At 43.8% G+C, this 27,554-nt stretch overlaps 1 protein-coding gene across 2 annotated transcripts in view; it reads left to right on the top strand.

Annotated features, from left to right (window-relative positions):
- Positions 1–27,554, top strand: part of fam149a (family with sequence similarity 149 member A) — a 118,750-nt gene that overhangs the window by 49,970 nt on the left and 41,226 nt on the right. The window contains exons 1-6 of one of the 2 annotated variants that reach the window (XM_078218040.1): positions 919–1,446; positions 16,169–16,282; positions 21,184–21,319; positions 22,554–22,696; positions 23,238–23,363; positions 24,765–24,944. In XM_078218040.1, the coding sequence (XP_078074166.1) occupies positions 1,322–1,446; positions 16,169–16,282; positions 21,184–21,319; positions 22,554–22,696; positions 23,238–23,363; positions 24,765–24,944 (824 nt within the window). In that variant the 5' untranslated portion in view covers positions 919–1,321. Of the gene's footprint in view, positions 1–918; positions 1,447–16,168; positions 16,283–21,183; positions 21,320–22,553; positions 22,697–23,237; positions 23,364–24,764; positions 24,945–27,554 lie in introns of those variants that run through there. The other variant, XM_078218029.1, reaches the window with a different exon arrangement.

Below are 27,554 nucleotides of genomic sequence, written 5' to 3'. Positions count from 1 at the left end.
GGGGCATGTGGGGCTGTGGTCGGCAAATGGGGGGTGTGCAGGGGGAGAGGGGGTGCAGAGAGGGTGGACCGCAGATGGAGTCATGATGGGGAACTTATTGGGAGGGTCCCGATATTGGCGACCTGTTGTGGAACAGGTGTGATGTTTTCCTTGTTGTCTCCCTGCCATCCAAACATTGTTTCTCAGTCACTTCTACTGCAGCCAGAATGTGCCTACGCTTTAGGAGACACTGGTTACAGTAATGCAGTCTGATTCTAAGTGGTACTAGCTTCATATGATCTTGAGGTGTGCAGCCGCTTGGTTTGTGCTGGGCAGCATGCTGGCTAACATTTAAATTGTAACAAATGGGCATGGGTTAATCAGGCATCGTAATTCCTGCACCAGTTTTTGGGCCGGATCCAATTTTCCCCCTCTGGGTCTAGCTCCTCTCTTTACCACCTGTCACTATCTGTAATCCATTTCATAGTCTGTTCAATCTGTGATACATTTACTGGAAATAAACTGAAGAATTTCACGTTGAGTTTCAGAGGAGGAGGAGTTTGCTGAAATGTATAATCTGGGTGACTGGATTATTTTTGAGGATTCATGTGTAGGATTTATGAATGGCTGATTTGCATTCAAAATGTAAGTCATGAAATAAACAGTTTAAATTACGCGAACCAAAAAAAGGTATAATGTTGCTTTAAGGGCTGATGCTCATTTTTCTAATATAAATTGCCAGTAGCTTGCTGCAATTCTTTGTGACTCTGTGTTAACAGTTTCATGGATGACCAGTTCCATGCAGTTCACAGCAGCTGTTATTGTGGTTTGCTGCCTGCCTGAGGCTGGTGGGAGGAGAAAGTCTCTCTGAAAATAAATAACTCCATCCTATATTGATGTATCTGTGAGTCATAGTGCGGCTGTCACTTACTGCAAAGCACTCTGCTCCATATGGCAAAAAAATCGAACAAGTGCCAGCCAGCAAACAAACAACTCTTCTCATGACACATGTAAAGCACGGTTTCATCTCTGACCAGAGTGCCCATGTGCTCAGGAATTCAGCTGCAGCATGGTTTGGACAGCGGATGAGGAATTGCAATACTCTGATGGTTCTGCAGAGCTAATGTTGGTATCACGGGTATTTGATGTTTGCAAATCAGGGGAAGCTTCATCTACATTCTACATTTTTTTTTGAAAAACTGAAGACTGTCAGGCGCGGACGTGCTGCCTCAGATCGGACACAGCAGCAATATTTGCCTCCTTACTTGCCTTTTTGTGCTGTGTGATGTGAATTCAGAAACACTTCTTTGATCTGAAGGGTTTGTGATTTAATGCTTGACTGATGCATGGTGCCAGCGCCGTGTTTCCTCCCAGTTTTGCCTGTCTTTCCTGTAACCTGCAGCAACTGTATAAGGGCAGCAATAAGGAAGGTCGGCTGAACAGAAACCTGGGCCTTATTGTTATAGGGTGAGTATAGGTTACGTCCACTAAGTGATAAATTTAGTGATCCTTTGTTAGGCCTGTTAAAGCATTATGCATTTCCCAAAATAGGTCTGCATACAGCATCAATGCACAGAATATTAATGTGTCTTTTTTCAACACAGAATTAAACTTGTTCTGGTTATGCCATTGGGGGAGCATGTCTTTTAGATTATTTGTTTCCGATATTTTGAATGGGCAAAGAGGATTATTTGTATAAAGTCCATAAAGTATGAATTAGTAAGGTTCGCAGGTTTGTGCTTCCAGTCACTAAAAATGCAACATATTTTTCCTATCATTATTACTTCTGGTACGGGGTTCTCATTTATTCAATGTTAGTCCTTGAGATCAAATAGAAATAAAACATAATTCGCAGGTATTGTTTACTTTTAGCCTTTCGGCACAGTTAAAAAGAGTGAATAAGACATGTAATTACTTTCTTCATTTCATTAAGAACATGCAATCTTCAAGAAGAAGCCTCCCATTTTAGATATTTGTGTTGCTATATTTATATTCATTGTATTGCCCTATTTATTGATCCTTACGACATTTACCATTATTAACCTTCATTTTTATTTAGAAGCAAATGCAATTTTGTTTATTTACAGATCATCATTTGAAATTAAGTGGGAATAATGATTTTTCCATATTGAAATAATATTTACCATTTTCCTAACCATAATTTAGGTGTTGTTGTGTTGGAAAGTCAAAGATCTTATGGATGTGCAAAATTGACATTAAATTCAAAATGTATTCTGCAGGAAATGTGTTTGGCTATTGCCTGTGGCAGCATGGCCCCTTTAATGAGCGATCCTGCATTGTAGAGATGCTATGATTTCAGAGGGCATTTTAAAAGTCAATCACATTATTGTGGATCTGGAGTCACGTGTAGGCTAGAGAAGGTAAAGATGACAGATTAACCCTAAACCTAATGTGATTTTCTTCCCTCGTGGACATTAGTGAACCAGATTGTTTTTATGACCATAAACAATGGTTTCATGATCATTAGACTTCTAATTCTATATTTTTATTGAATTACAATTTTACCACCAACTGTGGTGGGATCCAAACCTGGGTTCTCAGAGTATTACCCTGGATTACTCAGTTTCTGGATTACTAGTCCAGTGACAATACCACTATGCCACCGTTTCCCCTTGCCTATATTTGCCACACACTTCTAATGTTCCTAAAATAGTTTTAAAAAAAATCTGCAACGTTTTAATTTTCTTCTGAGGAAATGAGATTCCACATTTGTAAATTTTTAGAAGTACAGTAGTAATTAGTTCATTAAAAGTGATAATTTAGTGTGTTGTTCAAAGCATAGTTACTCCTGAGTGAACCGGCCTTTTCAACCATCTTTACAGTCAGAAAAGGTCATTAAGTTGATGCCAAGTTTGATTCTATCTGTGAAGGCAAAGCAAATTGTGGAGTAGCAGAGTATAACCCAACAGCAATTTCATATTTCCACATTTAACTGCAGATGTGTGAATGCCAGAATTCCCTTCCTGCTTTCGTAGAATCATAGAAGCCCTACAGTGCAGAAAGGGGCCATTTGGCCCATCGAGTCTGCACCGACCACAATCCCACCCAGGCCCTACCCTCATATCCCTACATATTTACCCACTAATCCCTCTAACCTACGCATCTCAGGACACTAAGGGGCAATTTTAGCATGGCCAATCAACCTAACCCGCACATCTTTGGACTGTGGGAGGAAACTGGAGCACCCGGAGGAAACCCACGCAGACACGAGGAGAATGTGCAAACTCCACACAGACAGTGACCCCAAGCCGGGAATCGAACCCAGGTCCCTGGAGCTGTGAAGCAGCTGTGCTACCGTGCCGCCCCATACCGTGCTTTACCAAGTAATAACAGCTGCAGCATTATTACTACTGTAAATTCCACTAAGTCTGATATTATTTGGCAGCTTTGACAAAGGGTCATCTGGGCTCGAAACGTCAACTCTTTTCTCTCCTTAGAGATGCTGCCAGACTTGCTGAGATTTTCCAGTGTTTTCACTTTTGATTATTTGGTGCTTCTTGACTTTGACCAGTTAATATCAATCATTAACTACGGCTGTTTACATGAACTTACCGTTCGTCTGCTGCATAATAATTCACCTAACAGGATTAATGCCTGAAGCTCGCTGCTGCAGAACAAGTATGAGTACCTAACCTACACCAGTCATTCAGGGAAATGTCACGTGGAGAGAGGTGAACTGTGCTTCATACTTTCCTGGCCCACACTGGTGGCTGGTATGTGGCACGTTCTCAGCAGTTTGAGAGATATTTGATTGACCTTCTGAGCTACAATTGCATCAGATCAGGCACACAAAAGCCAATATTAAATTTAACATCCTTCTCATTGACTTTAATTCCCTCCACCATCTTCCAATATCTGATTCCTGTAACCTCCCCAAGAATTATATCTCACCTGCTCCCCACCCGCTTCCCCAATCTATTTCTGTCGCTCTGGATGCCAGTAGCTTTTTGGAATGAGTGATAGCTGGCTATTCCAGTGTGGAAGATATCACAATGAACTTGATTCTGTCCTCAGATAAAAGCAAATTACTGTGGAATCTGAAACAAAAACAGAAAATGTTGGAAAATCTCAGCAGGTCTGATAGCATCTGTGGGGAGAGAAAAGAGCTAATGTTTTGAGTCTGGATGACTTGAAACATGCTCTGCCGAAGGGTCATCCAGACTCAAAACATTGGCTCTATTCTCTCCCCACAGATGCTGTCAGACCTACTGAGATTTTCCAGCATTTTTGTTGATTCTGTTCTTATTCGGCATCCATGGACATGTTGAGAGATCAATGAATGCTGTTAAGAATAGAAACCATGGCTGAGATTTCCAATCTTACTCTCAATGTGCTTAAGATAGCTGCATAAAGTGGGAATCAAACCTGGGATCTTCTGGAATCAAAATTGAAAATGCTGGAAACACTCAGAGGCTCAGGCAGCATCAGTAAAGCTTAGAATCTTTTAGGTAAAGACGTAATGGGTGAAGTCTTACCAAACAATGGCAGTGTTGGTTCTGGCGTGAAGAATGGAGTATTTCTCGTCAACAGCACTAGTGTGTTTTCGGGCCGAATCTTAAGCTTCATTAGCAATAATTTTTATGCCCATGAGTTTCACGCTGTCCTATGTGATGTTCCCTCTGATTCCCGCAATGACTTAACTGTTGCAAGCACTGGGGAGCTCCATATAAACGGCTCCCAGCACTTGTTCCACAATGACTGCAGGAGATGGCAGCCAAGAAGCCCGCATAACACTTTTGAGAGGGAGCCCTCTATCCAGGAGGGAACATCACATAGGACAGCGTGAAACTCATGGGCATAAAAATTATTGCTAATAGAGTGGAGCAGAGGCGAGATACATTCTACCCCCACTCCAGGAGCTGGCCTTCCAGCAGGGTCACCACCCTCGCCTGAGATGCAGTGGCTGCCCTGGTCAGTCCAAGAGCATTCCAGAAGAAGATGGGGCAGCAGTGTCGGAAGAAGATGAATGATCCTCTTCACTCAGCCAGGGTAAGTGAACCACCCCCAGTCTCCCACTGGACCCTCTTGCATACCCCTCGCACACCCAATCCTTTCTCTCACTCAGTCATCTTGGGCTTTGCCAATACCAGGCACCCCCCCATCCCTCCCATAATCCGTGTTCCCCCAGTAGCTGCTATGCTCCTCACACTCCAGCTCCCATCCAAGCCCCATGCATGCCACACCTCACCACCATCTTAAATATCAACACTATTCCTCTCTGTGTCATTGCAGGACAAACTCAACCACAACAGGTGTCAGTGGGCACAGCCAGCTAGAGTCATACCCGAGCTCTGAACCCTCACATGTTTTGAGGAGTGAGCCCTCGACCTGGTCGGGGAGGAGGAAGAGCGTGCCAGCACTGCTGGTGAAGTGGGGGCAGCAGAGAAACATGAGAATCCTCAACACATATGTTGTCATTCCACAAGTCTCAACTGAGTTATCAATGTTCCCTCCATGTCCCCTGTAATGCACTGATGCAATGTGCCTTCTCTTGCAGGTTGGCTAGCGGAACAGCTGGACCTTCCTCGTGCCCCCTGGACCCATCCGACTCCTGTAATGTAGAGGAGTCTTCTCCAACCCCACCATGGAACAGGCATCACAGCTGTTACCCACACCCAGCATCAGTGCAGATATTCACACCTCGGTGGGTCCAATAAGTGGAGAGGCTTCTGAGTCACTCACTGATGAGTATCTCACAGCTAAGATCCACAGCAGATGGGGACAGGGACGTCCCAGCAAATCGGTGCTCGGAGGGATGCCGGAGCCCAGGACTCTGCTGAGCCCCAGGCCAATGGTTGTTCTACAGCTGCTGGAGCTGCAAAGGCAGAGTCATGAGCATCAGGAAGGGATGACAGCAGCATTCCTCAGACCACAAGGCCAATTGGAGGAGCCCCATCGCCTTCTATCCGAGGGGATGGTGCCATCACTGCAGCATATCGAGGCCAACACTGCAAGGGTGGCATCTGCAGTGAGGACCTTGGTGCAGGATGTAAACTCTTGGCAGGAGATGTCCGTACCATGGTGCAGGGCTTCGACTGCATGGTGCAGCCACTGGTGGGAATCCATGAGTGTCAGCGACAGAGGACGGTAGGGCTTCTGGATCTCACTCCAGCTGCTCCTCCATTCCATAGATGAGCACAAAGGCCCCCGGGAACCCAAAGGGATGAGGCCCGGGGCTCTCCAGCCAGCGGACCCTGGGCATCTCCAGCCCATCTGACACCCCACTCCCTGTGAGCGACACACCGCCAGCCCCTGACACGAAGGAGGCCAACAGTCCAACGTCCATGCTGCCGAAGAGCAGGCCTGGTTCCTCCAGGTCCCGGCCTCCCCAGGGAGGGCCACCAACATTACCATCTCAGGCAGAAGGGCATGAAAGTCAGCAGGCCACCTCGACCTCAGCTGGGGATACACTAGATGTAATAGGAGGGTGAGGCAGATTAAGAAACCGTAGGCACTTAGCGGGCATGGGTGAATGTAGGCACTATTGCAAATAGGTGACCATTTGTTTGGGATCTTTGGCAATAGATTTCACTTCATTCACACACAGAGCCTCCACCTTGTCTATTAATGCCATCAAGCTTTGGTGGAACCATTGCACTCAGCTTGCGCCTCACCCCTGTGGAGTGTGAGAATGTGGAGATGCCGGCGTTGGACTGGGGTAAACACAGTAAGAAGTTTAACAACACCAGGTTAAAGTCCAACAGGTTTATTTGGTAGCAAAAGCCACACAAGCTTTCGGAGCTGCAAGCCCCTTCTTCAGGTGAGGCTTCACGAAAGCTTGTGTGGCTTTTGCTACCAAATAAACCTGTTGGACTTTAACCGAGTGTGAGAATGGCAGTGCTATGTCCCTCCCACCCTCTTGCCAACCCTGCTAAGGAAGGGCACATCCTCAGCTATGATATGGACAGGAACCCAGAAAGGAGGACACGGTAAGCATTGTCTGCTTACCAGTCTTCACAACCCCTTTGAAGCAAGAGGCTCCCCGACATGAAGGGCAGAGAAGGCCTGCAAGTGACTCCTGCTGACTCCCTCTCCAAAACGGTGATTCTGGGACTTTCACCCCCAGCCCCGAGGCGAACTTATTTGTATCCTTGAGCAGTGCACGTTGCGGAGGGTGCTGCCTGCCTGAGCACTCACCTTCAAGACTCCCCTCGGAGGTGAAAGCGCCAGGTCCTGCTTATGTAGACCTGTTGTAAATGGCACCACCATGATGTCACACCAGCGCCCGTTGAATATCCGGTGAGGGGGGAGATCCCGGAGAGACTGTTCACTAATTATATGTAACATATTAAAATGGGCTTTCTGCAGTGCCACAGCATGTTTCACGCCACTCCATTGGCGAGGGGTCGGTAAGATCAAAACTCAGAAAGTGGCCGGCCTGAATCGCGCTCACTGGATTTTGGGCATGCTCCACCAATCCCGCAGATGGAGAGTGCAGATTCAAAATCATCCCCAACATGTCCAAAAGTATGAAAAGAAACCTGACGCTGGCATTCATCTTAGCTAGTGCACAATATAGTCATCCCATACTATAACGTATTGATTTCAAATGAATTATAGTTTCAGGAAATAGATGGGCTAAAGATTGAACAAATATCATCCCACTAAGCACAAACTTTCAAATTGTATAGGCAAAGGCCATGGTAAGTAAAGAAGCGTTATATTAGATTCTGTAAAATACAAACCTGGTGTTGGATGGCATAGAGGGAAATGTATTTCTGACCTGAAACCACTTTAGCTTCACAGTGCAAATCAGTAACCATGGAAACTCACCTCGAACACATGTAAAATATCTCTTCACATTATGTTAATTAATAATTTAGTCAAAAGCATGATTGTGCGCTCCATGAAATACTTTACTCTGTTAAAGGTGCTATTTAAATGCAAGCTGTTATTGTGAAGTGCATGGTAGCACAGTGGTAGCACTGCTGCTTCACAGTGCCAGGGACCCGGGTTAAATTCCTGGCTTGGGTCATTGTGTGGAGTTTGCATGTTCTCCCCGTGTCTGCGTGGGTTTCCTCCCAGATGTTCTGATTTCTTCCCACATTCTGAAAGACGTGCTGGTTAGATAAATTGACCTGAACAGGCGCCAGAATGTGGTGACTAGGGAAATTTCACAGTAACTTCATTGCAGTGTTAATATAAGCCTTACTTGTGACTAATAAATAAACTTTATTACTTTATAACATATATTACTTTATTTATTATTTAAAAGAGAGAGAGAGACTTGCATCTATATTGCATCTTATGGCAGCTCAGAAACATATCAAAGCAACTCCCATAGGGTTGTAGTGGTCAGAAATACCGGAGAATACTTGTCTGATTTGTAAAGCAAACATTATTTAATTTTTGAAAATATGTGATATAAGATATACTTTTTGCTATTATTATTTAAAATGCATTGTTCAGCTCTATATTAGTGCAGCAATCTGCTGCTGGCTCCCTGGATTGGTAGCTCCAGGGTAGAGTGTCTGCTTTGAGCCAAAGGAATGAGGGATTCTAGTAACAAATATGATTTTTTATTAAACTTGTATTAAACTTTTATTAAACTGGAGGATACATTAAGAATAAGAGGGTTGTGAATCTGTGGAATTTGCTACCCCAAAGTGCGGTGGATGCTGGGACAGTGAGTAAATTTAAGGAGGAGTTAGACAGATTTTTAATTGGTAATGGGTTGAATGGTTATGGGGAGAAGGCAGGAAAATGGGGATGAGGAGCATATCAGCCATGATCGAATGGTGAAGCAGACCCGATGGGCCGAATGGCCTAATTTTCCTATATCTTAAGAACTTATGAAGAGCTTGCCCTTTAAGATGGAGACTATTTTTCCTTTCAGAAGGTCATTAATCTGTGCTGTTCTCTTCCCAAGAGAGCAGTGGAGGCTTGGGGTCATTGGACTTACTCAAGGCTGAGTTGGGTAGATTTTTGATAGACAAAGGAGTTAGGAATTATGGACATCAGACAAGAAGGTGGAGTTGAGACCACAGTCAGATCAGCTATGAAATTTTCTCACACCAACTTTAATAAACAATCTATAAACAAAATCAAATGCCAATAGATTTATAAAACCTTGTTATTTTTAAATCATTCTTTGAATTGTCAAGACGCCGTGCCTTGATGTGGCAGCATCTGGTTTTGTTCCAGTGATCTTCCATTGAAAGCCAAGCTTGCTCAGCACTGAGTTCAGGCTTAACTTTTGTGTCTCTTTTAAGTTCTACACACAATTCAAATCAGCTTCTTACTTTTCCTCAACCTCAGTTGATGTGGGTCCAAAACAGCATGTTTTTCCAAGAAATATCCGCGTGCACAATCTTTGAAGTGTAAAGAACAGAGATTGTAGAAACTATTTAAAAATATGCTGCATTGGAGATGGGAACTCTCGGGGTAACTGCTGGAAGCGTTCCTAGTTGTGCGTCAGATGAGCTATTTGATTATCTGTTCCGTTACAGGGCTCATTTTGTGAAGAGTCTTCTATTGCTCTCACTTCCTTGGTGGAGTACTCTGGTGACATCAGTTGAAGAGGTGCATTGGGAATGTGCCCTCTTCCTTTCATTAATCTCTGTTTACTTTCGATTGATTGCAAGTTAACCTATGTGATTATTTTCTCGATACACACCAAACTTTTGTTGACATGAAGTCGTTGATTGCGTACTCCTCCAATTGTAACTCTTATGGGTCTTCAGAAAAAGACATGCATTCGGCACTTCTCACTATGTTGTAGGTAAAGACAGAAAATTGTTTACTTATAGATCCACCCTTCTGTTTGATTCTTCAAACAAAGAGTAATCTGATAGATGAACATTGTAATTATGTCAGTTTTATTCTTAGCACGCCGGCTGACTATCATCAGAACTGATCAAATATGAGCTGTCATTGTAACTAGAAATAATCCACTTGAACTATCAATTCATCTTGTTATCTGACAAAAATAAATCAACTCTGATCATTTATCTATTTCTGTTATTTTTTTGTAGCTTTTGTGGTTGGTTGAAAGCTTGGAAGATTTGGGGGTAGAGGATTGGGCACAATGAGCTTCAGAAACTTGAGCTCGAGCAATGACTGGAGCGACTGTGGTGCAAGTGCGAGGCTGGGAGCCATGTCAGTAGCATGTTCAGAGAAATGGTCACACTGTGGCTTAAAGGCCTGGAGGTAGAGAGCGAATGGGTGGCCACCAGGCAGTCATAGAGTCATAGAATTATACAGGTTTATAGCATGGAAACAGGCCCTTCGGCCCAACTTGTCCATGCCACCCTTTTTTTTAAACCCCCAAGCTAGTCCCAATTGCCCGTGTTTGGCCCATATCCCTCCATACCCATCTTACCCATGTAACTCTAAGCACTTTTTAAAAGACAAAATTGTACCTGCCTCTACTACTATCTCTGGCAGTTTATTCCAGACACTCACCACCCTCTGTGTGAAAAAATTGCCCCTCTGGACCCTTTCGTATCTCTCCCCTCTCACCTTAAACCTGTGCCCTCTAGTTTTAGACTCCCCCACCTTTGGGAAAAGATATTGACTATCTAACTGATCTATGCCCCTCATTATTTTATAGACTCTATAAGATCACCCCTCAGCCTCCTACGCTCCAGGGGAAAAAGTCCCAGTCTATCCAGCCTCTCCTTATAGCTCAAGCCATCAAGTCCAAGAAAACGAAGCAGGTAGTGCAGGAGTGTGCTGGGGTCCCACTCACCAATTGACTTTTTGTTTTGGAAGCTTGTTGACGACGCTGGTTCCTCAGAGGAATGCAGTCAGAGCCAGGTTTGTGGTACCAGGAGTGACTTGGCTGTACAAGAGGGGAGGAAGAAGATGGGAAGAGCAATAGTGATAGGGGATTTGTTAGTTAGGGGAATGGACAGTTGTTTCTGTGGCTGTAGACATGAATCCAGGATGGTATATTGCTTCCCAGGTGCCAGAGTCAAAGATGTCACAGAGCGGGCAATAGGACAATTTTCTGGGGGAGGGTGAACAGCCAGCGGTTTTGGTCAACATTGGTACCGATGACTTGGATAGGAAGGGGGATGGAGTCCTGTAAGGGAGCTATTTAGAAGATTAGTAAATATAACCTCAAATGTAGTAATCTATGGATTACTCCCAGCGTTACGCGAAAGTGAGTACAGAAATATGCAGATGAACACGTGGCTGGGAAGAAGGTGCAGGCTTTAGATTCCTGGGATACTGGGACTGGCTCTGGCAAGCTGGTACCTGTACAAGCTGGGCAGGTTAAACCTGAATAGAGCGGAGTTCCTTGCAGGGTGTTTTGCTAGTGTTGTTGGGAGGGCTTTAAACTAACTCAGGAAGGGTATGGGAACCAAGAGGAAATACCTGGATGCACAAAATACTGGGAGGGACAGATTGGAGAGAAGAAGGCTAAAGGGAGATTTGATAGATGTTCAAAATCATGAGGGGACTGCACAAATTAGAGGGAGAAATTCCTGTTCATAAAAGGATCAAAATGAATTGCCACAGTGATTTGCAAAAGAAGCATATATGATGTGAGAAAAAGCTTTTTCACACAGTGGGTGGTTTGGGTCTGGAATGCGCTGCCTGGAAATGTGGTGGAGGTAGATTCAATTGAGGCATTCAAGAGAGCGTTAGATGGTTAGTTAAATAGAAACAATGTGCAGGGGTATGGGGAAAAGGCAGGAAAATAGCACTCGGTTCAGATGCTCTTTTGAGAGCCGGTACAGACACGATGGGCCAAATGGCCTCCATCTGCGCCATAACAAATCTGTGATTCTGTGAACCACTTTTTTGGTGTGTGGGTGTGCAGCTTGCATTCCCTGTTTTTGAATGGTGAAGGTTGACGTGCCCATGATACTTGAGCCACTGTGGCACACGGAGCCAGTCAGTGAAGAGGAACCCAAGATCAGGCCCTTACTAGAGTTGTGAGATTTAAATTTCCTGGGTTACATCAAGGGACATATTTTGCAGAGAATCTAAACTGTACTGGATGGAATAATAGTATAAAATGTATCAGGAGGAGAAATGCAACATTTTTTACAGAGAATTATTGCCATGGATGTTCTAACTGAGCAAGTGAGATGGGAATTGCATGGTCGATGATGTTTGCAGATGGCATTGAGTTAAGTCGTGGGAATGATGAGAACATGACCAAGTATCTGGAGAACTTGGAGAAAAGCACTGGAAGACACAGATATGAAGATCAATAGACCAAAGATTCAGAGAAGATAATCAGATTGAGTGTGTAAGCATGAGTGAAAACCTGGAGAAAGCGGGCAGTTTCAAGTACCAGTTTCAATGGTGGCAGAAGATGGAAGTACAGAATGGAAATTAAGCAACGGATCTGGTTGGAGTAATTGGATGAGTGGAGAGATGTGTGATCAAAAAATATGACTGAAATTTAAAGGGAAGAATCTGGAAGACAGTTGGGAGACCAGCCTTGTTCTACCGTGCAGAAACATGGGCAGCATCAAGAATTGAAGAGCAGCAATTGGATACTAATGATTTTTTTAATTCATTCGTGGGACATCGGCATGGCTGGCTGGCCAGCATTTATTGGCCATCCAAAGTTGCCCTTGAGAAGTGATCTGAGTGGCTTGCTTGGCCATTTTAGGGGGCAGTTGAGAGTCAACCACATTGCTGTGTATCCTGAGTCATATATAGGCCAGATCAGGTGAGGACGGCAGATTTCCTTCCATAAAGGGCATTCGTGAACCAAATGGGTTTTTCTGACGATGGTTTCGTGGCCATCAGTAGATTCTTCATTCCAGATATAGCGTGGCGGGATTCGAATCTGGGGTCCCTGGAATATTAGTTGAGTTTCTGGATTAATGGTCCAGCGATAATACCACTAGGCCATTGCCTCCCCTGCTGAGATGGATATGTGGAATAATGAGAAAAGACCAAATCAGGAATCAGCACAACAGTAGGTCAATGCAGATTGCGGAAGCATCAATGAAAGTGGTTAAGAGGAGAAGGAGATGACCTGGTCAGCTGCTGCAGAGTGAGAGAAGACATTTGGTGAGGTGAGTGATAGAGATGGGACTGCTAGGAAACAGGAGAAGAAGAAGGCCTAAGACCAGATGAAAAGATGCAGCGGGTGAGAAACCTAAATGCAGCGGGATTGGAAGAGGACTGATAGGAGGAAAAAGGGAAAGGAGAAAGATGATCAACCAGCATTGTGGTGACTCCCAAGTGAAATGGGAGAAGCTGAAGGAAGGAGAAAGATATTATAGAGAATGATAAATATGCAGGGATGAATGGTGGGAAATGTGAAATCGATGGTTGTGAATGGGAGTCAGGGAGCTGGTGAGGGTGGTACATGTATGCCAACCATAATTGTCTTGCTGCAGTTGGAGGTAAAAGGATGGGAAAAATGTAAATGACCTTGGTGAATATTACCAGGAGCTGCTAACTGACTTTGGATGCCCAAGATGGTGCTGGAACATGACGATTTCATTCTATCCTTTACTCTCGAGCTATGCCTCTAAAACTCTATTCTAAGTCTTTTAAACTCAGTACATTCTGCACCCTCTCCTTTCCTTATCTATGTACAGTATGCTTTGTTTCTATAGCGCGCAAGAAACAATACTATTCACTGTATACTAATACATGTGACAATAATAAATCAAAATGGAGTTGTTGCTTCTCAGGCCTGATGACAACATTGTACTTTGACCTTAAGGGCCTGGTTTCAAGTTTCACACTCATTGGCCCAATAAAATATTGAATTATACACCAGAACTGTAGCATGCAAATCAGGGGAAGTCGTGATTAAACTGGTCAGACTACATTTGAATCATATCTCCAATTCTGACTTAAAAGGGAGTCAGTGCAGTGAAAAGCCACAAGGGGGATTTCTAGAGGATTGAATTAATAGGTAAGACTGGAGAGATTTCCTATCTCCTTCAATATTCCTCACCACTGGCCCTCACCGAGACTTGCAGGGTTCGGAGAGGTGTGTCTACAACTCGGCTTCCTTGGCCAGGATTTTACTGCGGAATATTACGGTTTTGCCAGACTGAATGGAGATTGAAATGGCTCAGTGCATCCACTGGGGGATGGACCCCACAGAGGGGCCATAAAATCCAGTCCTTGGGGGTGAAACTGTGGTGTCTTTACTGTGGGCTGGCAGGCCAGGGGATGGGGGAGTTGCCAGCAGTCCATTGTTTCAGGGGGCTATTTTAAAATGTAGCAAAACATGTCCTATATGGATTTCAGTAAGGCATTTGACAAAGTCCCACATGGCAGGTTGGTTAAGAAGGTTAAGGCTCATGGGATACAAGGAGAAGTGGCTAGATGAGTGGAGAACTGGCTTGGCCATAGGAAACAGAGGGTAGTGGTCGAAGGGTCTTTTTCCGGCTGGAGGTCTGTGACCAGTGATGTTCCGCAGGGCTCTGTACTGGGGCCTCTGCTATTTGTGATATATATAAATGATTTGGAAGAAGGTGTAACTGGTGTAATCAGCAAGTTTGCGGATGACACGAAGATGGCTGGACTTGCGGATAGCGAAGAGCATTGTCGGGCAATACAGCAGGATATAGATAGGCTGGAAAATTGGGCGGAGAGGTGGCAGATGGAGTTTAATCCGGATAAATGCGAAGTGATGCATTTTGGAAGAAATAATGTTGGGAGGAGTTATACAATAAATGGCAGAGTCATCAGGAGTATAGAAACACAGAGGGACCTAGGTGTGCAAGTCCACAAATCCTTGAAGGTGGCAACACAGGTGGAGAAGGTGGTGAAGAAGGCATATGGTATGCTTGCCTTTATAGGACGGGGTATAGAGTATAAAAGCTGGAGTCTGATGATGCAGCTGTATAGAACGCTGGTTAGGCCACATTTGGAGTACTGCGTCTAGTTCTGGTCACCGCACTACCAGAAGGACGTGGAGGCGTTAGAGAGAGTGCAGAGAAGGTTTACCAGGATGTTGCCTGGTATGGAGGGTCTTAGCTATGAGGAGAGATTGGGTAAATTGGGGTTGTTCTCTCTGGAAAGACGGAGAATGAGGGGAGATCTAATAGAGGTGTACAAGATTATGAAGGGTATAGATAGGGTGAACAGTGGGAAGCTTTTTCCCAGGTCGGAGGTGACGATCACGAGGGGTCACGGGCTCAAGGTGAGAGGGGCGAAGTATAACTCAGATATCAGAGGGACGTTTTTTACACAGAGGATGGTGGGGGCCTGGAATGCGCTGCCAAGTAGGGTGGTGGAGGCAGGCACGCTGACATCGTTTAAGACTTACCTGGATAGTCACATGAGCAGCCTGGGAATGGAGGGATACAAACGATTGGTCTAGTTGGACCAAGGAGCGGCACAGGCTTGGAGGGCCGAAGGGCCTGTTTCCTGTGCTGTACTGTTCTTTGTTCTTTGTTCTCCCCTGCCCAGTCTTTGGAACACAGTAAGAAGTTTAACAACACCAGGTTAAAGTCCAACAGGTTTATTTGGTAGCAAAAGCCACACCGTGTGTTTCACACCCAGTCCAACGCCGGCATCTCCACATCAGTCTTTGGAATCCAGGCACTGACATCAATAAGGGCTACTAGATGGAGCCCATCTTTTGCTGCTATCAGCTAAGTACTACCAGATATGCCTACAGCAATGGCATTCCTGTGTTTGACTGAGGGCAGAGAAATGGGAACTCAAAAGGAAGTCTACCTTGATGAATGTTTTATTCATTTGCTGGGCCAGCATTTATTGTCCATTCTTAGTTGCCCTTGGACGGCAGTTGAGAGTCAACCACATTGCTTTGGCTCTACAGTCACATGTAGGCCAGACTGGGTAAGGACAGCAGATTTCCTTCCCTAAAGGACATTAGTGAACCAGATCGTTTTTTCCGACAATCAACAATGGTTTCATGGTCATCAGTAGATTCTTAATTCCAGATATTTTTTATTGAATTCAAATTCCACCATCTGCCATGGCAGGATTCGAACCCTGGTCCCCAGAACATTAGCTGAGTTTCTGGATTAGTAGTCTAGCGATAATGCCATGAGGCCATGTAGGTTTGTTTCATTCCCCCCTCCCCCACTCACAAAGCAGTGAAGATAAGACCCTGCGGTGTATCAGTGTTTGAAACTGTCCCACCGGTCTTTCAGTGAGACTCTGCTGAAACAGCCACGATATTTCAGGAAGGAACTTTTTTGCAATTGCCACATCAAGAAGTAGATAACTTTCCTTTCATTACTTGCCTTTTGCCTTCCAACAGAAAAGGACTATCAAAAGGAACAGCCGACTATCACCGCTTTCCTGAGAAAACAAGTGATTCTCTTCCTGCTACTTTTACAAAACCGGTTCAAGGAGCAATTCAGAGTTACAACAGGTAAAATGTTTCCATGCATTATTCAAGAGATAATTAGGAAGAAATTGTAGAGTTCTGAATGATTAATGTACCTGGGAATTCCTGTAGTCATGATGTGTAGCCAGGTGTAATTGCTGAGTATAGGTGTATCTGCACTGACTGGACTCCTGACAGACATTGTTGTGTTTTTTAAAATCAAAAGATGTAAAGCAAAAACAATGGTCAGGGTTTAATGGAGTCCACCAGGCTTGATGATGGGGGTGGGTAGAGAATGCTGGGAGAATTGGGCAGGCATACTCACTTCCAACATTGAGGAAACTGTCTCCAATTTTGTGGGGCAGGAAGGGCCCGACATGGGAATCTCACCTGCTGGCGGTGGGATGTTAATTTGGCTCATTAATCTGACTTTTAGAGCCGATTTTACCTGAGATTACTAGAATTCAACAGTGGTTCAGGGATTTAATGGGACTCACACATGCCTCCTGTGGCTTCCTGTCAGGTTAGCCAGTGGCCTCACGGTGGAGGGGGAATTGTCCCATGTTCACTGGCACGCTGTGCCCGAGCGAGGGAACCAACTTCGGGAAGGAGGGTGGCCCTGAGAGCCAACCCCCTGTGCTTGCCTCCAACCCCCATTCCACTCCTCATTGGCAACCCCATTGCCGCAATACCCATCCTGCCACACTCAGCAATCTCCAGTGATTCAGCAATAATTTTTGGTGAAGGCCTTGGAGTATGACTGGCAGTAGCCAGTGTTCCCACTGGGACTGCTGGCAATGGAGAGCTGCCAGCCTCCCATTGGCCAGCAGCTCTTGTGGACAGGATTCCCACCCTTTCAGGGCCTTGATCTCAAGGGAGGCTCGCTGCTGGCTCGATAAGTTCCCGGAGAAAAGTGACGTGGGGCTCCACTAGTTTCCAACCAGCTCCCCATCACTGGGACTGAATTCTGTCCTTTAGCTTCATTTATTTGAAACACACCTTCCTCTATTGCTCACACTCTGGAACATTATACTTTGCTCAGTTTTTAATATATAATTGTGTTTGAGTTTTCCAGTTCTCTCTAGTGAAATGATTTGGCTTCGAACAAATAATTAGTGTGAATTTAGACAACAATAAAGAAAGTGGTGTCATGTAATATTGCAATGTCTGTTGTGGTCCTTCAGATCATGATTGCAGTTGTAAATATACAATGTATCAAAGCTCTGTGATTCCTGAGCTATATAAACCACTAATGTTTCCAGGATCAATCTTACTCCAGAATCAATTAGCTACTCAAACTTTCAGGAAGTAGGAACATGTGAATTGGTCCTAGTACCATGAGTTGGTGAGGAGAAAATCAGGCAGATCTTAAGTTCCTGTCCAGTTCACAAGAATGGACATCAGGTGGTGACTGGATTAATACCCGTTGGGGTGTTTCTATGATAGGATAGCCTGCTGTCATTTTCCTGATGGATTGAAACTTGGGATGATTCTTGGCAATTGTTTAAAAAAAAACCTCCGAATAACATAGCAGAAGCAAAGGAGTCACCATCATCAGCAAGAAAATTGTGGGGAGCGGGGGCACGATTAAGAAAAAATGGTTAAACCTTTGACATCATAAGTTTTTCACCACATCACACAGAAGCATAGAAACTAGAAGCAGGAGTAGGCCATTCGGCCCTTTGAGCATGCTCCATCATTCATTATGATCATGGCTGATCATCACATTTGTTTCCATTTCAAACATTTTGTCAAAATCTATGTTGTTTATGTGATGTCACGATCTGTCGCTACGCCCCTACGGGTGACTCCAGATCATAGTAATGCTGTTACGTTTCTGACAAATATCCATCTGGCCATATCAATGCCCTGGTTAAGATATTTGGAACTGAAACATTTTGTCAGCCTTTTGATAAATGTCCAGTGTCAGGTTACAAAACAGAGGTGGGGAGAGTGGGGATACCGCAGTGGGGTAAGAGAAATAATTATTTTTGTCTATCGGTGCTGTGGGCTCCTCAGCAGCTCCACTGTTGGTTTTTGCACATATAGCCTCCTCTTCCCATATACCGTTCCCTCCTCCTACTACTTCAGGCAGGAGTTACCAACTCCCTTTACCGCAGAGAAGGAAGGGTCAATGCTGGAGGTCACTGGAAGGAGCTCCTCCTTATTTATGGTGGTGGAGTGCTACCACAAACTTTTGGGATTATTATAACCAGTAGAAAATTTGGATAATCTTGATGTGTTGAATGTTGGTGGGTATAGATCAATTGTGAATTCAATTTTAAACAGGCACAACTATGCTAAAACACTGAATAAATACAAAATATTTGTCCCTATGGCGGGGATGTTTCAACTTTTAAAAATGCGTGCCTGCATATTTTTATCAAATTATCTCCCAGCAACTCTGATTGTGATAAAATTATTTAGAATTGTTCAAGACATATTTGGATGCCTGAATTTATATATCAGTGCCAACCTTGATTCAGTGGTAGTACATTAGCTATTGAAGATTACACGTTCAAGTCTCAATAAAGAGACTACCTCACATACTCTAGGCTGACAAGGGAGTGCTGCACTGTGAAAGGTGCCGCCTTTCAGTTGAGAAATTGAGCTGTAGCCCTGTCTGTCCTATCTTTTGGATTGTAAGAGTTCATGGCATTATTGAAGAAGAGCAGGGAAGTTATCCTGAAGCCAACACCAAAAGCCAATGACAGTAATTTATTTCATTATTGTTTGTGAGACCTCACTGTGCACAAAATGGACATTAAAACACTGACTACAGTTCAAAAGTATTTAATTTGCTGTGAAGTGCTTTAAGACATCCAGAAGTTGAGAGAAGACACTACATAAATGCAAATTCTTTCTACATTTTAATACCATGTTGTGAGAAATACAAAGGAAATGTGGGGCTTCTATGTTAAACCAAATATTACAATTACTGAGTGACTGACTGGAGAAATTTCAGAAGGAGAGCATTTATCTCCATTTGGAGAGGCAAAGCTTGATCAGGGATAATCAATATGGCTATGTCAGAGAGAGGTCATGCCTAACAAATTTGATTGAATTTTTTGAGGAGGTGACCAGGTGTGTAGATGAGGGTAGTGAGGTCGATGTAGTTCATATGGATTTCAGCAAAGCCTTTGACAAGGTCCCACATGGGAGACTTGTAAAGAAGGTAAATGCACATGGGATACAGGATAATTTGATAAAGTGGATTCAAAATTGGCTCAGTTGTAGGAGACAGAGGGTGATGACAGAAAGCTGCTTGAGTGGCTGGAAAAACAGTAAGGAGTCTAACAACACCAGGTTAAAGTCCAACAGGTTTATTTGGTAGCAAACGCCACTAGCTTTCGGAGCGCTGCTCCTTCATCAGGTGAGTGGGAGATCTGCTAACAAACAGCAAACAGGGCATATAAAGACACAAACTCAAGTTACAGAATAATGAATAATGATTGGAATGCGAGTCTTTACAGCTAATCAAATCTTAAAGGTACAGACAATGTGAGTAGAGAGAGCATTTAGCACAGGTTAAAGAGATGTGTATTGTCTCCAGACAGGACAGCCAGTGAGATTTTGCAAGTTCAGGCAAGTTGTGGGGCTTACAGATAGTGTGACATGAACCCAAGATCCCGGTTGAGGCCGTCCTCATGTGTGCGTAACCTGGCTATCAGTCTCTGCTCAGCGACTCTGCACTGTTGTGTTCGTGAAGGCCGCCTTGGAGAACGCTTACCCGAATATCAGAGGCCGAATGTCTGTGACCGCTGAAGTGCTCCCCAACAGGAAGAGAACACTCTTGCCTGGTGATTGTCAAACGGTGTTCATTCATCCGTTGTCGTAGCATCTGCATGGTTTCCCCAATGTACCATGCCTCGGTACATCCTTTCCTGCAGCGTATCAGGTAGACAACATTAGTGACTGGAAGCCAGTGTCCAGTGGCGTACCACAGGAATCCGAGTTGGGCCCCCTATTATTCGAAATTTATATAAATGACATAGATGATAATGTGTGGGGTAGAATTAGTAATTTTGCAGGTGACACAAAGATTGGCTGACTGGTTAACAGTGAGGCGGAGTGTCTTGGGCTACATGAATGGTCAAAAGGGCAGATAAGTGGCAGATGGAATTTAACCCTGAAAAGTGTGAAGTGATACACATTGGAAGGAGTAATTTGACAAGGAAGTATTCAATGAATGGTAGGACACTAGGAAGTTCTGTGGAACAAAGGGACCTTGGCGTTTTTGTCTACAGATCTCTGAAGGTGGAAGGGCATGTTAGTAGGGTGGTGAAAAAGACATATGGGACACTTGCCTTTATCAATCGAAGCATAGATTACAAAAGCAGGGAAGTCATTTTGGAGTTGTATAGAACTTTGGTGAGGCCACTTCTGGAGTACTGTGCAGTTCTGGTTCCCACATTGTAGGAAGGATGCGATTGCACTGGAGAGGATGCAGAGGAGATTCACGAGGATGCTGCCAGGGATGGAACATTTAAGTCATGAATAGAGATTGGGTAGGCTAGGGTTGTTTTCATTGGAGCAGAGAAGACTGAGGGGCGACCTGATCGAGGTGTCCAAGATTATGAGAGACATGGACAGATTATAAGGAGCAGCTGCTCCCCTTAGTTGAAGGGTCAGTCACGAGGGGACATAGGTTCAAGCTGAGGGGCAGGAGGTTTAGGAGGGATGTGAGGAAAAAGTTATTTACCCAGAGGGTGGTGATAGTCTGGAATGCGTTTGCAGGGAGGGTAGTGCCTCACATCCTTTAAAAAGTACCTGGATGAGCACTTGACATGTCATAACATTCAGGGCTTTGGGCCAAGTGCTGGAAGATGGGATTAGGTGGGAGTTCAGATGGTGCGGACTTGATGGGCTGAAGGGCCTCTTCGGCACTGTATGATTCTATGAATTCTTTATTATGTGATGGAAAGTAACTTTCCTTTTCTCTTCAGTAGTGAATCCATTGTATCTGAATCATCCAGTGGGCAGACCACACCAACATATCTTAATAATTCTTGGTCTGCAATCCAGAGCTATACAACAGGCCTGTCCACAGAGCGTAGTTCAGTCTACTCCTGGAGAGATGACGTGAGTATCACAGGGTAACAAGGATTCTGGCAGATATAGATAGGAAAGGAGGATGCTGGGAGTAATAGACAGGGTATAAAGGATGTTTGAGAATCATAGAATTGTGATGGCGCAGAAGAAGGTCATCTGGCCCATCGTATCTGTACCAGCTCTCCAAATGAGAGGCAGCTGACTAGGATGCTGGGAATTAAAATAGGGTGAGAAGGATGATGAGAGTTATACACTGGGTGAGAAGGACACTGGGAATTATAGTTGGCAAGTAAAGGATGCTGGGGGTTACTGACAATGTGTAAAGAATATTTAGGGTTACAGGAGGGGTGTAAGAGATGTTTTGTATTGTAGAATTAATCTGAATTCAGAATCGGTTCCTTACAAAGCTTTTTATTTACTTCCAAAAAACACCAAATGGCAGGGAGGAAAGGGTACTCCCAATTTTCACCTCTTTTCTCCCCATCCTTTATTGAAAGTCAGAACTCTTCAGGCATTTCCTGCCCCCTTGCCCAAGTGCCTTTTCTTTCTTTGAATGTGAGGAAACTATTCTAACACCGTGGATTCACTAGAAAATCTGCTACGGTTCTTGCCTTGTTTTTCACACATTGCACTTTCTAGCAGTATCACAGGATAACACAGGAATAGGAATATATGAATCACAAGATGATAAAAGCTCGAAGGTTCATCCAGGTAGTTGCATGATTGAACAATCATGGAATTGTTGACTGATCATAGCAATCCATCATTATTAATCAGTCTACAACAGACCTAGCATGAAGCAAGGTAAACGCCAGTGGTGGGACATTTGGCAACCTTTGATCCAAACTCGCCAGTTCCTCCTGAGTATGCTACCCTCACCATCAATCATGTCTCAGATTATTTATGGACTGTACCCAAAATGTTATTTTCTGGAAGTATCCTATCTGATTTGCCAGGGAATCTGGTTATTTTTTATTTCCTTTAATAATCCAGGGGCATGTAAGTCTACTCCTTCCCCAGGACTGATCAAATTGATCCGCACTCATCTCAAATTTGGGTTTCTTTGTATTGCAATAATCAATTTTTGCTGTGTAAGTTCAAGGGCAGATTTTTGTGTTTCCTATCTGATGTTACATTCTCATGCACCAGATCAGCTGAAACCCAAATTTCTCTAGATTGGATCCATCCAAGTAAATTCAGTTAGTCCTCCATCACAACTGCTCTCTTATTCTCACCTGAGTCAGTCTTTGTGCTTGGGTTTTAGGAATTTGACAAAGCAAACACACGGACAGTACATCAGCTGTTCTGGGAAATCGATGAGATGTTGTTTGAGGATAAAGTGAGCTGTCGTACAGAAAGCATTCAATCTGAGTGTCGAGAATGGAGAGAGCGTTCACCTCAGCTCAGGTCAGTACTTCAGAAACAAGAATATGTCACCTATCTCTGGATAACAATTAACAACATTATCAATTGAGACAATCCAACCATTGATGCAGTGGGGATGAGAGAAAAATGTGCAGAGGGCATTTTAACTTCTGTTCAGCAAAAATGTTGATTGACTGTGCTAAATTGCTCCTTTAGTGTCCAAAGGTGTGTAGGTTATGTAGATTAGGGGTTATGAGAATTGGGTAGGGGACAGGTGTGGCAGGGCACAGGCAGAGGGAGCAGGGAGGGGTGCGGAGGGGGCTGCTGTGTGGGCCTGGGTAAGATGCTGAAATGGTGCAGACTTGACGGGCCGAATGGCCTCCTTCTGCACTGTGGGGACTCTAGAGACTCTATGTTCCACTGCTGTAGAGTCTGGAAGGTTTGGCCCTGTGAAGTTACATTAAAAATGTATATAAGTTGTTGTTTGCTTGTTTCCGTATTTTGCTATTTCTAATCCTGATGAACAGCAATGTAACCGGCTGAACTGTTTGCTTCCTGTCATGTGTTTTCATACACGATGCAGGATTTTGGGATCCCAACTCCTGCTGCCAAAAGATGAAGGTTTTCAACATTTCCAGAGTGGAGGAAACAGCTCTGTGACAACGAGGACATTACCTCGTTTCTGTGATAGCACCAGTGACATCAAGGAGTAAGTTCTTAAATCATCAATTAAATAGACCTTCAATGAACCGAGACCACAGGGACTGCAATGGCTCAAAAAGGCATTTTCAGAAGGGCAATTAGGGATGGGCAAGAAGTACTGGCCTAGCCAGCGGTGCCCACATCCCATGAATGAATTAATAAAGGAACATCAAGAAAGAATTTGTCAGCTCTTTTATATAATTATTGTATCATAATGGTTCTGGTCAGTTTTATTTCATAAATTCATTGCTGTTATCAAATTGTGATATTTTGAATTTCCTGTAATTAGTCATGATTACAGAAAATATAAAATTACTTAGAAATTACCATGTGTCATCTAAATGGAAAGATGATTATTATATTTTTATGAGATGCCTTTGTCCATTATTTTAATGCAGGCATTGATCTGCCTATTTTTAAAAAGTTCAGCGGTCCTGGAATATGGAGCAGACACTGGATTCATAAATTAAAAGCAAACAAATTTTTTTTTTTATAAACTAAAAGCAAACAAATACCCTGTAAGCTGGCAGTAATGAAACAAGAACATCAGCGGGTCAGTCAGTACTTGTGGAGTGTATGTTTTAGTCGTGCACATTTTACCTGAACTGGAAGAAATTGCAGCTGAACAGCATTTAACCAGAAAGATGTTTGTGTGTTCATGTTGTGCGCTTGCGTGTTTATATTGTATGCACGTTTGCATGTGTGTACATGTGTGCGTTTCTGTGTATATTTGCGGTTGTGTGTGTCTTTGTATGTGTTTCTGCATGTGCGTGTCTGGATATGTTCTTGTTTGTGTGATGTGTGTGTTGTGTGTTCGTGTGTGTGTTCGCACGTGTATGTGTGTCTGTATTCGTGTGTGTGTGTGCATTCATGTTGTGTGCGCGCATTCATGTTGTGGGTGTGTATGTGAAGACCCATACCTTCTGTCCTCTTTCCCTTCATTCTGGGCAGGATTTTCCAGTCCCGTCAGTGGTGGGCATCATCGCGTGTGGACAAGAAAATTTTGGAAACAGCCAAAAGTCAATTGACTTGTGGCTGCTCTCCAAATTTTCCCACCGCTCTTGGGTGGGTGGCAGCCACTGTGTCTCTTTTAAATGCTGCCCATCTGTGATTTCTTCCAGTTCTGATAAATGGTCTACATCTGAAAGATTAACTTGGCTGCTCTCTCCCGAGACACTGACTGACCTGCTGAGGGTTTCCAACAACCTCTGCTTTTGAAACAATACATTGTTGTTTAGCCACTGATACCAGCAGATCTCCAGCTTTTTAAAAACTCCATTACATTTTGATATTCTTCAGTTATGTGTAAGGAACAAGTACAGCGAGCATTGGAGGACTGTCCTGTTGGTTGCAATGCTTAGATCTCTAACAAATGTAGGATTGAATAAAAACATTTTTCTTCTCTCAGGCTGAGCCTCTCAGGCCTCCGTCTACTTCCTGCCCAATCTCCCTTCCACAGTGGGTTAGGATCAAACTCCACGATGAGTTCCCTTGACTCAAACTCTTCTATTTTCTCATTCCTGGAGGAGGAGATCTATGACGTGGATGGAAACATTGAGGAGTATTTTGCATATGACAGTGAAGAATGGTAAGCGGAGGTTACGTACATGCAGACAACAGTATATTTTCATCTCAGAAGTAGTAAATGATGTAGTTTGTCTGAAATAGTATTTGCGTGTAATCAAAAGCATACAATCCAATTGTGCTTTATTTAAATGTAGCTTACTGCTTCCAGGAATGGGTTTAGGCTGGTAATGTAAACTCAAAATAAAATGCTGTGGGTGCCAAAAATGTGAAATAAAAAGGGAAAGTGCTGGAAATACTCAACAGGTCAGGCAGCATCTGACAATGAATGGTCAATGGTTTGAAATGTTAACTCTGCTCCTCCGCAGATGCTCCATGACCTGCTGAGTATTTCCGGCACTTTATGTTCTTATTTCAGGTTAAGTTGTGTTTCTGTTTTTCATTCCTCAGAGTGTATGAAGTAATAGTGCAGCGGGCTCCACCTAAGGTCCAGCTAGTTTAATGTGTTTAATTGAGCTTGAATCCTCTACTTTCAGAGTTAGGGGTCAACATTCGACAGGTACGAGGGGAAGGGCAATGGGCAATTCCCCTAGACAAGAGGAATGTCTACACCACACTCTTCTCAAACCCCCAACAGAAGTCACTTACTGAGGCTGTATGTGCTGCAGCCTTGAATTTTGATTATCTGCTTAAGTTGTGTATCTTCTCGATTAAATGGAACTGTTTGGAGGGATGGAAAATCAAATTATTCTACATGTTCCAAGGCCTTATTACAGATTTATATAAGAACATAAGAACTAGGAGCAGGCCACTTGGCCCCTCGAGCCTGCTGAACCATTCAATAATATCACGGCTGATCTCTTCGTGGACTCAGCTCCACTTACCCACTCGCTCACCATAACCCTTAATTCCTTTACTGTTCAAAGATTTATCTATCCTTGCCTTAAAAACATTCAATGAGATAGCCTCAACTGCTTCACTGGGCAGGGAATTCCACAGATTCACAACCCTTTGTTTGCAGAAGTTCCTCCTCAACTCGGTCCTAAATCTGTTTCCCCTTATTTTGAGGCTATGCCCCCTAGTTCTAGTTTCACCTGCCAGTGGAAACAACTTCCCTACTTCTATCTTATCTATTCCCTTCATAATCTTACATGTTTCTATAAGATCTCCTCTCATTCTTCTGAATTCCAGTGAGTATAACCCCAGTCTACTCAGTCTCTCCTCATAAGCCAACCCTCTTAACTCCGGAATCAACCTAGTGAACCTCCTCTACACCCCCTCCAGTGCCAGTGTATCGTTTCTCAAGTAAGGAGACCAAAGCTGTACATAGTACTCCAGGTGTGGCCTCACCAGCACCTTATACAGCTGCAACTTAACCTTGCTGTTTTTAAACTCCATCCCTCTAGCAATAAAGGACAAAATTCCATTTGCCTTCTTAATTACCTGCTGCACCTGCAAACCAACCCCTTGAGATTCCTGCACAAGGACACCCAGGTCCCTCTGCACAGCAGCATGCTGTGACTTTTTACCATTTAAATAATAGTCCATTTTGCTGTTATTCCTACCAAAATGGATGACCTCACATTTACCAATATTGTTCTCCATCTGCCAGACCCACTCACTTAGACTATCGATATCCCTTTGCAGACTTTCAGCGTCCTCTGCACACTTTGCTCTGCCACCCATCTTAGTGTCATCTGCAAATTTTGACACACTAGACTTGGTCCCCAACTCCAAATCATCTATGTAAATCGTAAACAATTGCGGTCCCAACACTGATCCCTGAGGCACACCACTAGTCACTAATCACCAACCAGAAAAACACCCATTTACTTCCACTCTTTACTTTCTGTTGGTTAACTAATCCTCTATCCATGCCAATACATTACCCGTAACACCGTGCACCTTTATCTTATGTAGCAGTCTTTGGTGCGGCACCTTGTCAAATGCCTTCTGGAAATCCAGATACTCCACGTCCACAGGTTCCCCATTGTCCACTGCACATGTAATGTTCTCAAAGAATTCCACCAAATTAGTCAAACATGACCTGTCCTTCATGAACCCATGCTGCGTCTTACCAATGGGACAATTTATATCCAGATGTCTCGCTATTTTTTCCTTGATAGATTCAAGCATTTTCCCTGCTGCAGAAGTTAAGCTAACCAGCCTATAGTTACCAGGCTTTTGTCTACCTCCTTTTTTAAACAGTGGCGTCACATTTGCTGTTTTCTAATCTGCGGGAACCACCCCAGAGTCCAGTGAATTTTGCTATTTCTCCCGCCATCTCTTTTAGTACCCTGGGATGCATTCCATCAGGAGACTTGTCTACCTTTAGCCCCATTAACTTGCCCAACACTACCTCTTTCGTGATAATGATAGTTTCTAGGTCCTCACCTGCCATAGCCTTCCTGTCATCAATTTTTGGCATGTTATTTGTGTCTTCCACTGTGAAGACCGACACAAAATACCTGTTCAATGCCTCAGCCATTTTCTCATTTCCAGTTATTACATCCCCCTTCTCATCCTCTAAAGGACCAATGTTTACTTTTGCCACTCTTTTTCATTTGATATATTTGTAGAAAGTTTTGCTATCTGTTTTTACATTCTGAGCTCGTTTACTCTCATAATCCATCTTACTTTTCTTTATAGCTTTTTTCATGACTTTCTGCTGACC

Source organism: Mustelus asterias, chromosome 1 (assembly GCF_964213995.1).
Source record: "Mustelus asterias chromosome 1, sMusAst1.hap1.1, whole genome shotgun sequence".
In the NCBI taxonomy this organism is placed as follows: domain Eukaryota; kingdom Metazoa; phylum Chordata; class Chondrichthyes; order Carcharhiniformes; family Triakidae; genus Mustelus; species Mustelus asterias.
The sequence above is the reverse complement of the archived record's forward strand: the minus strand, read 5'-3'. Positions and strand labels throughout refer to the sequence as shown.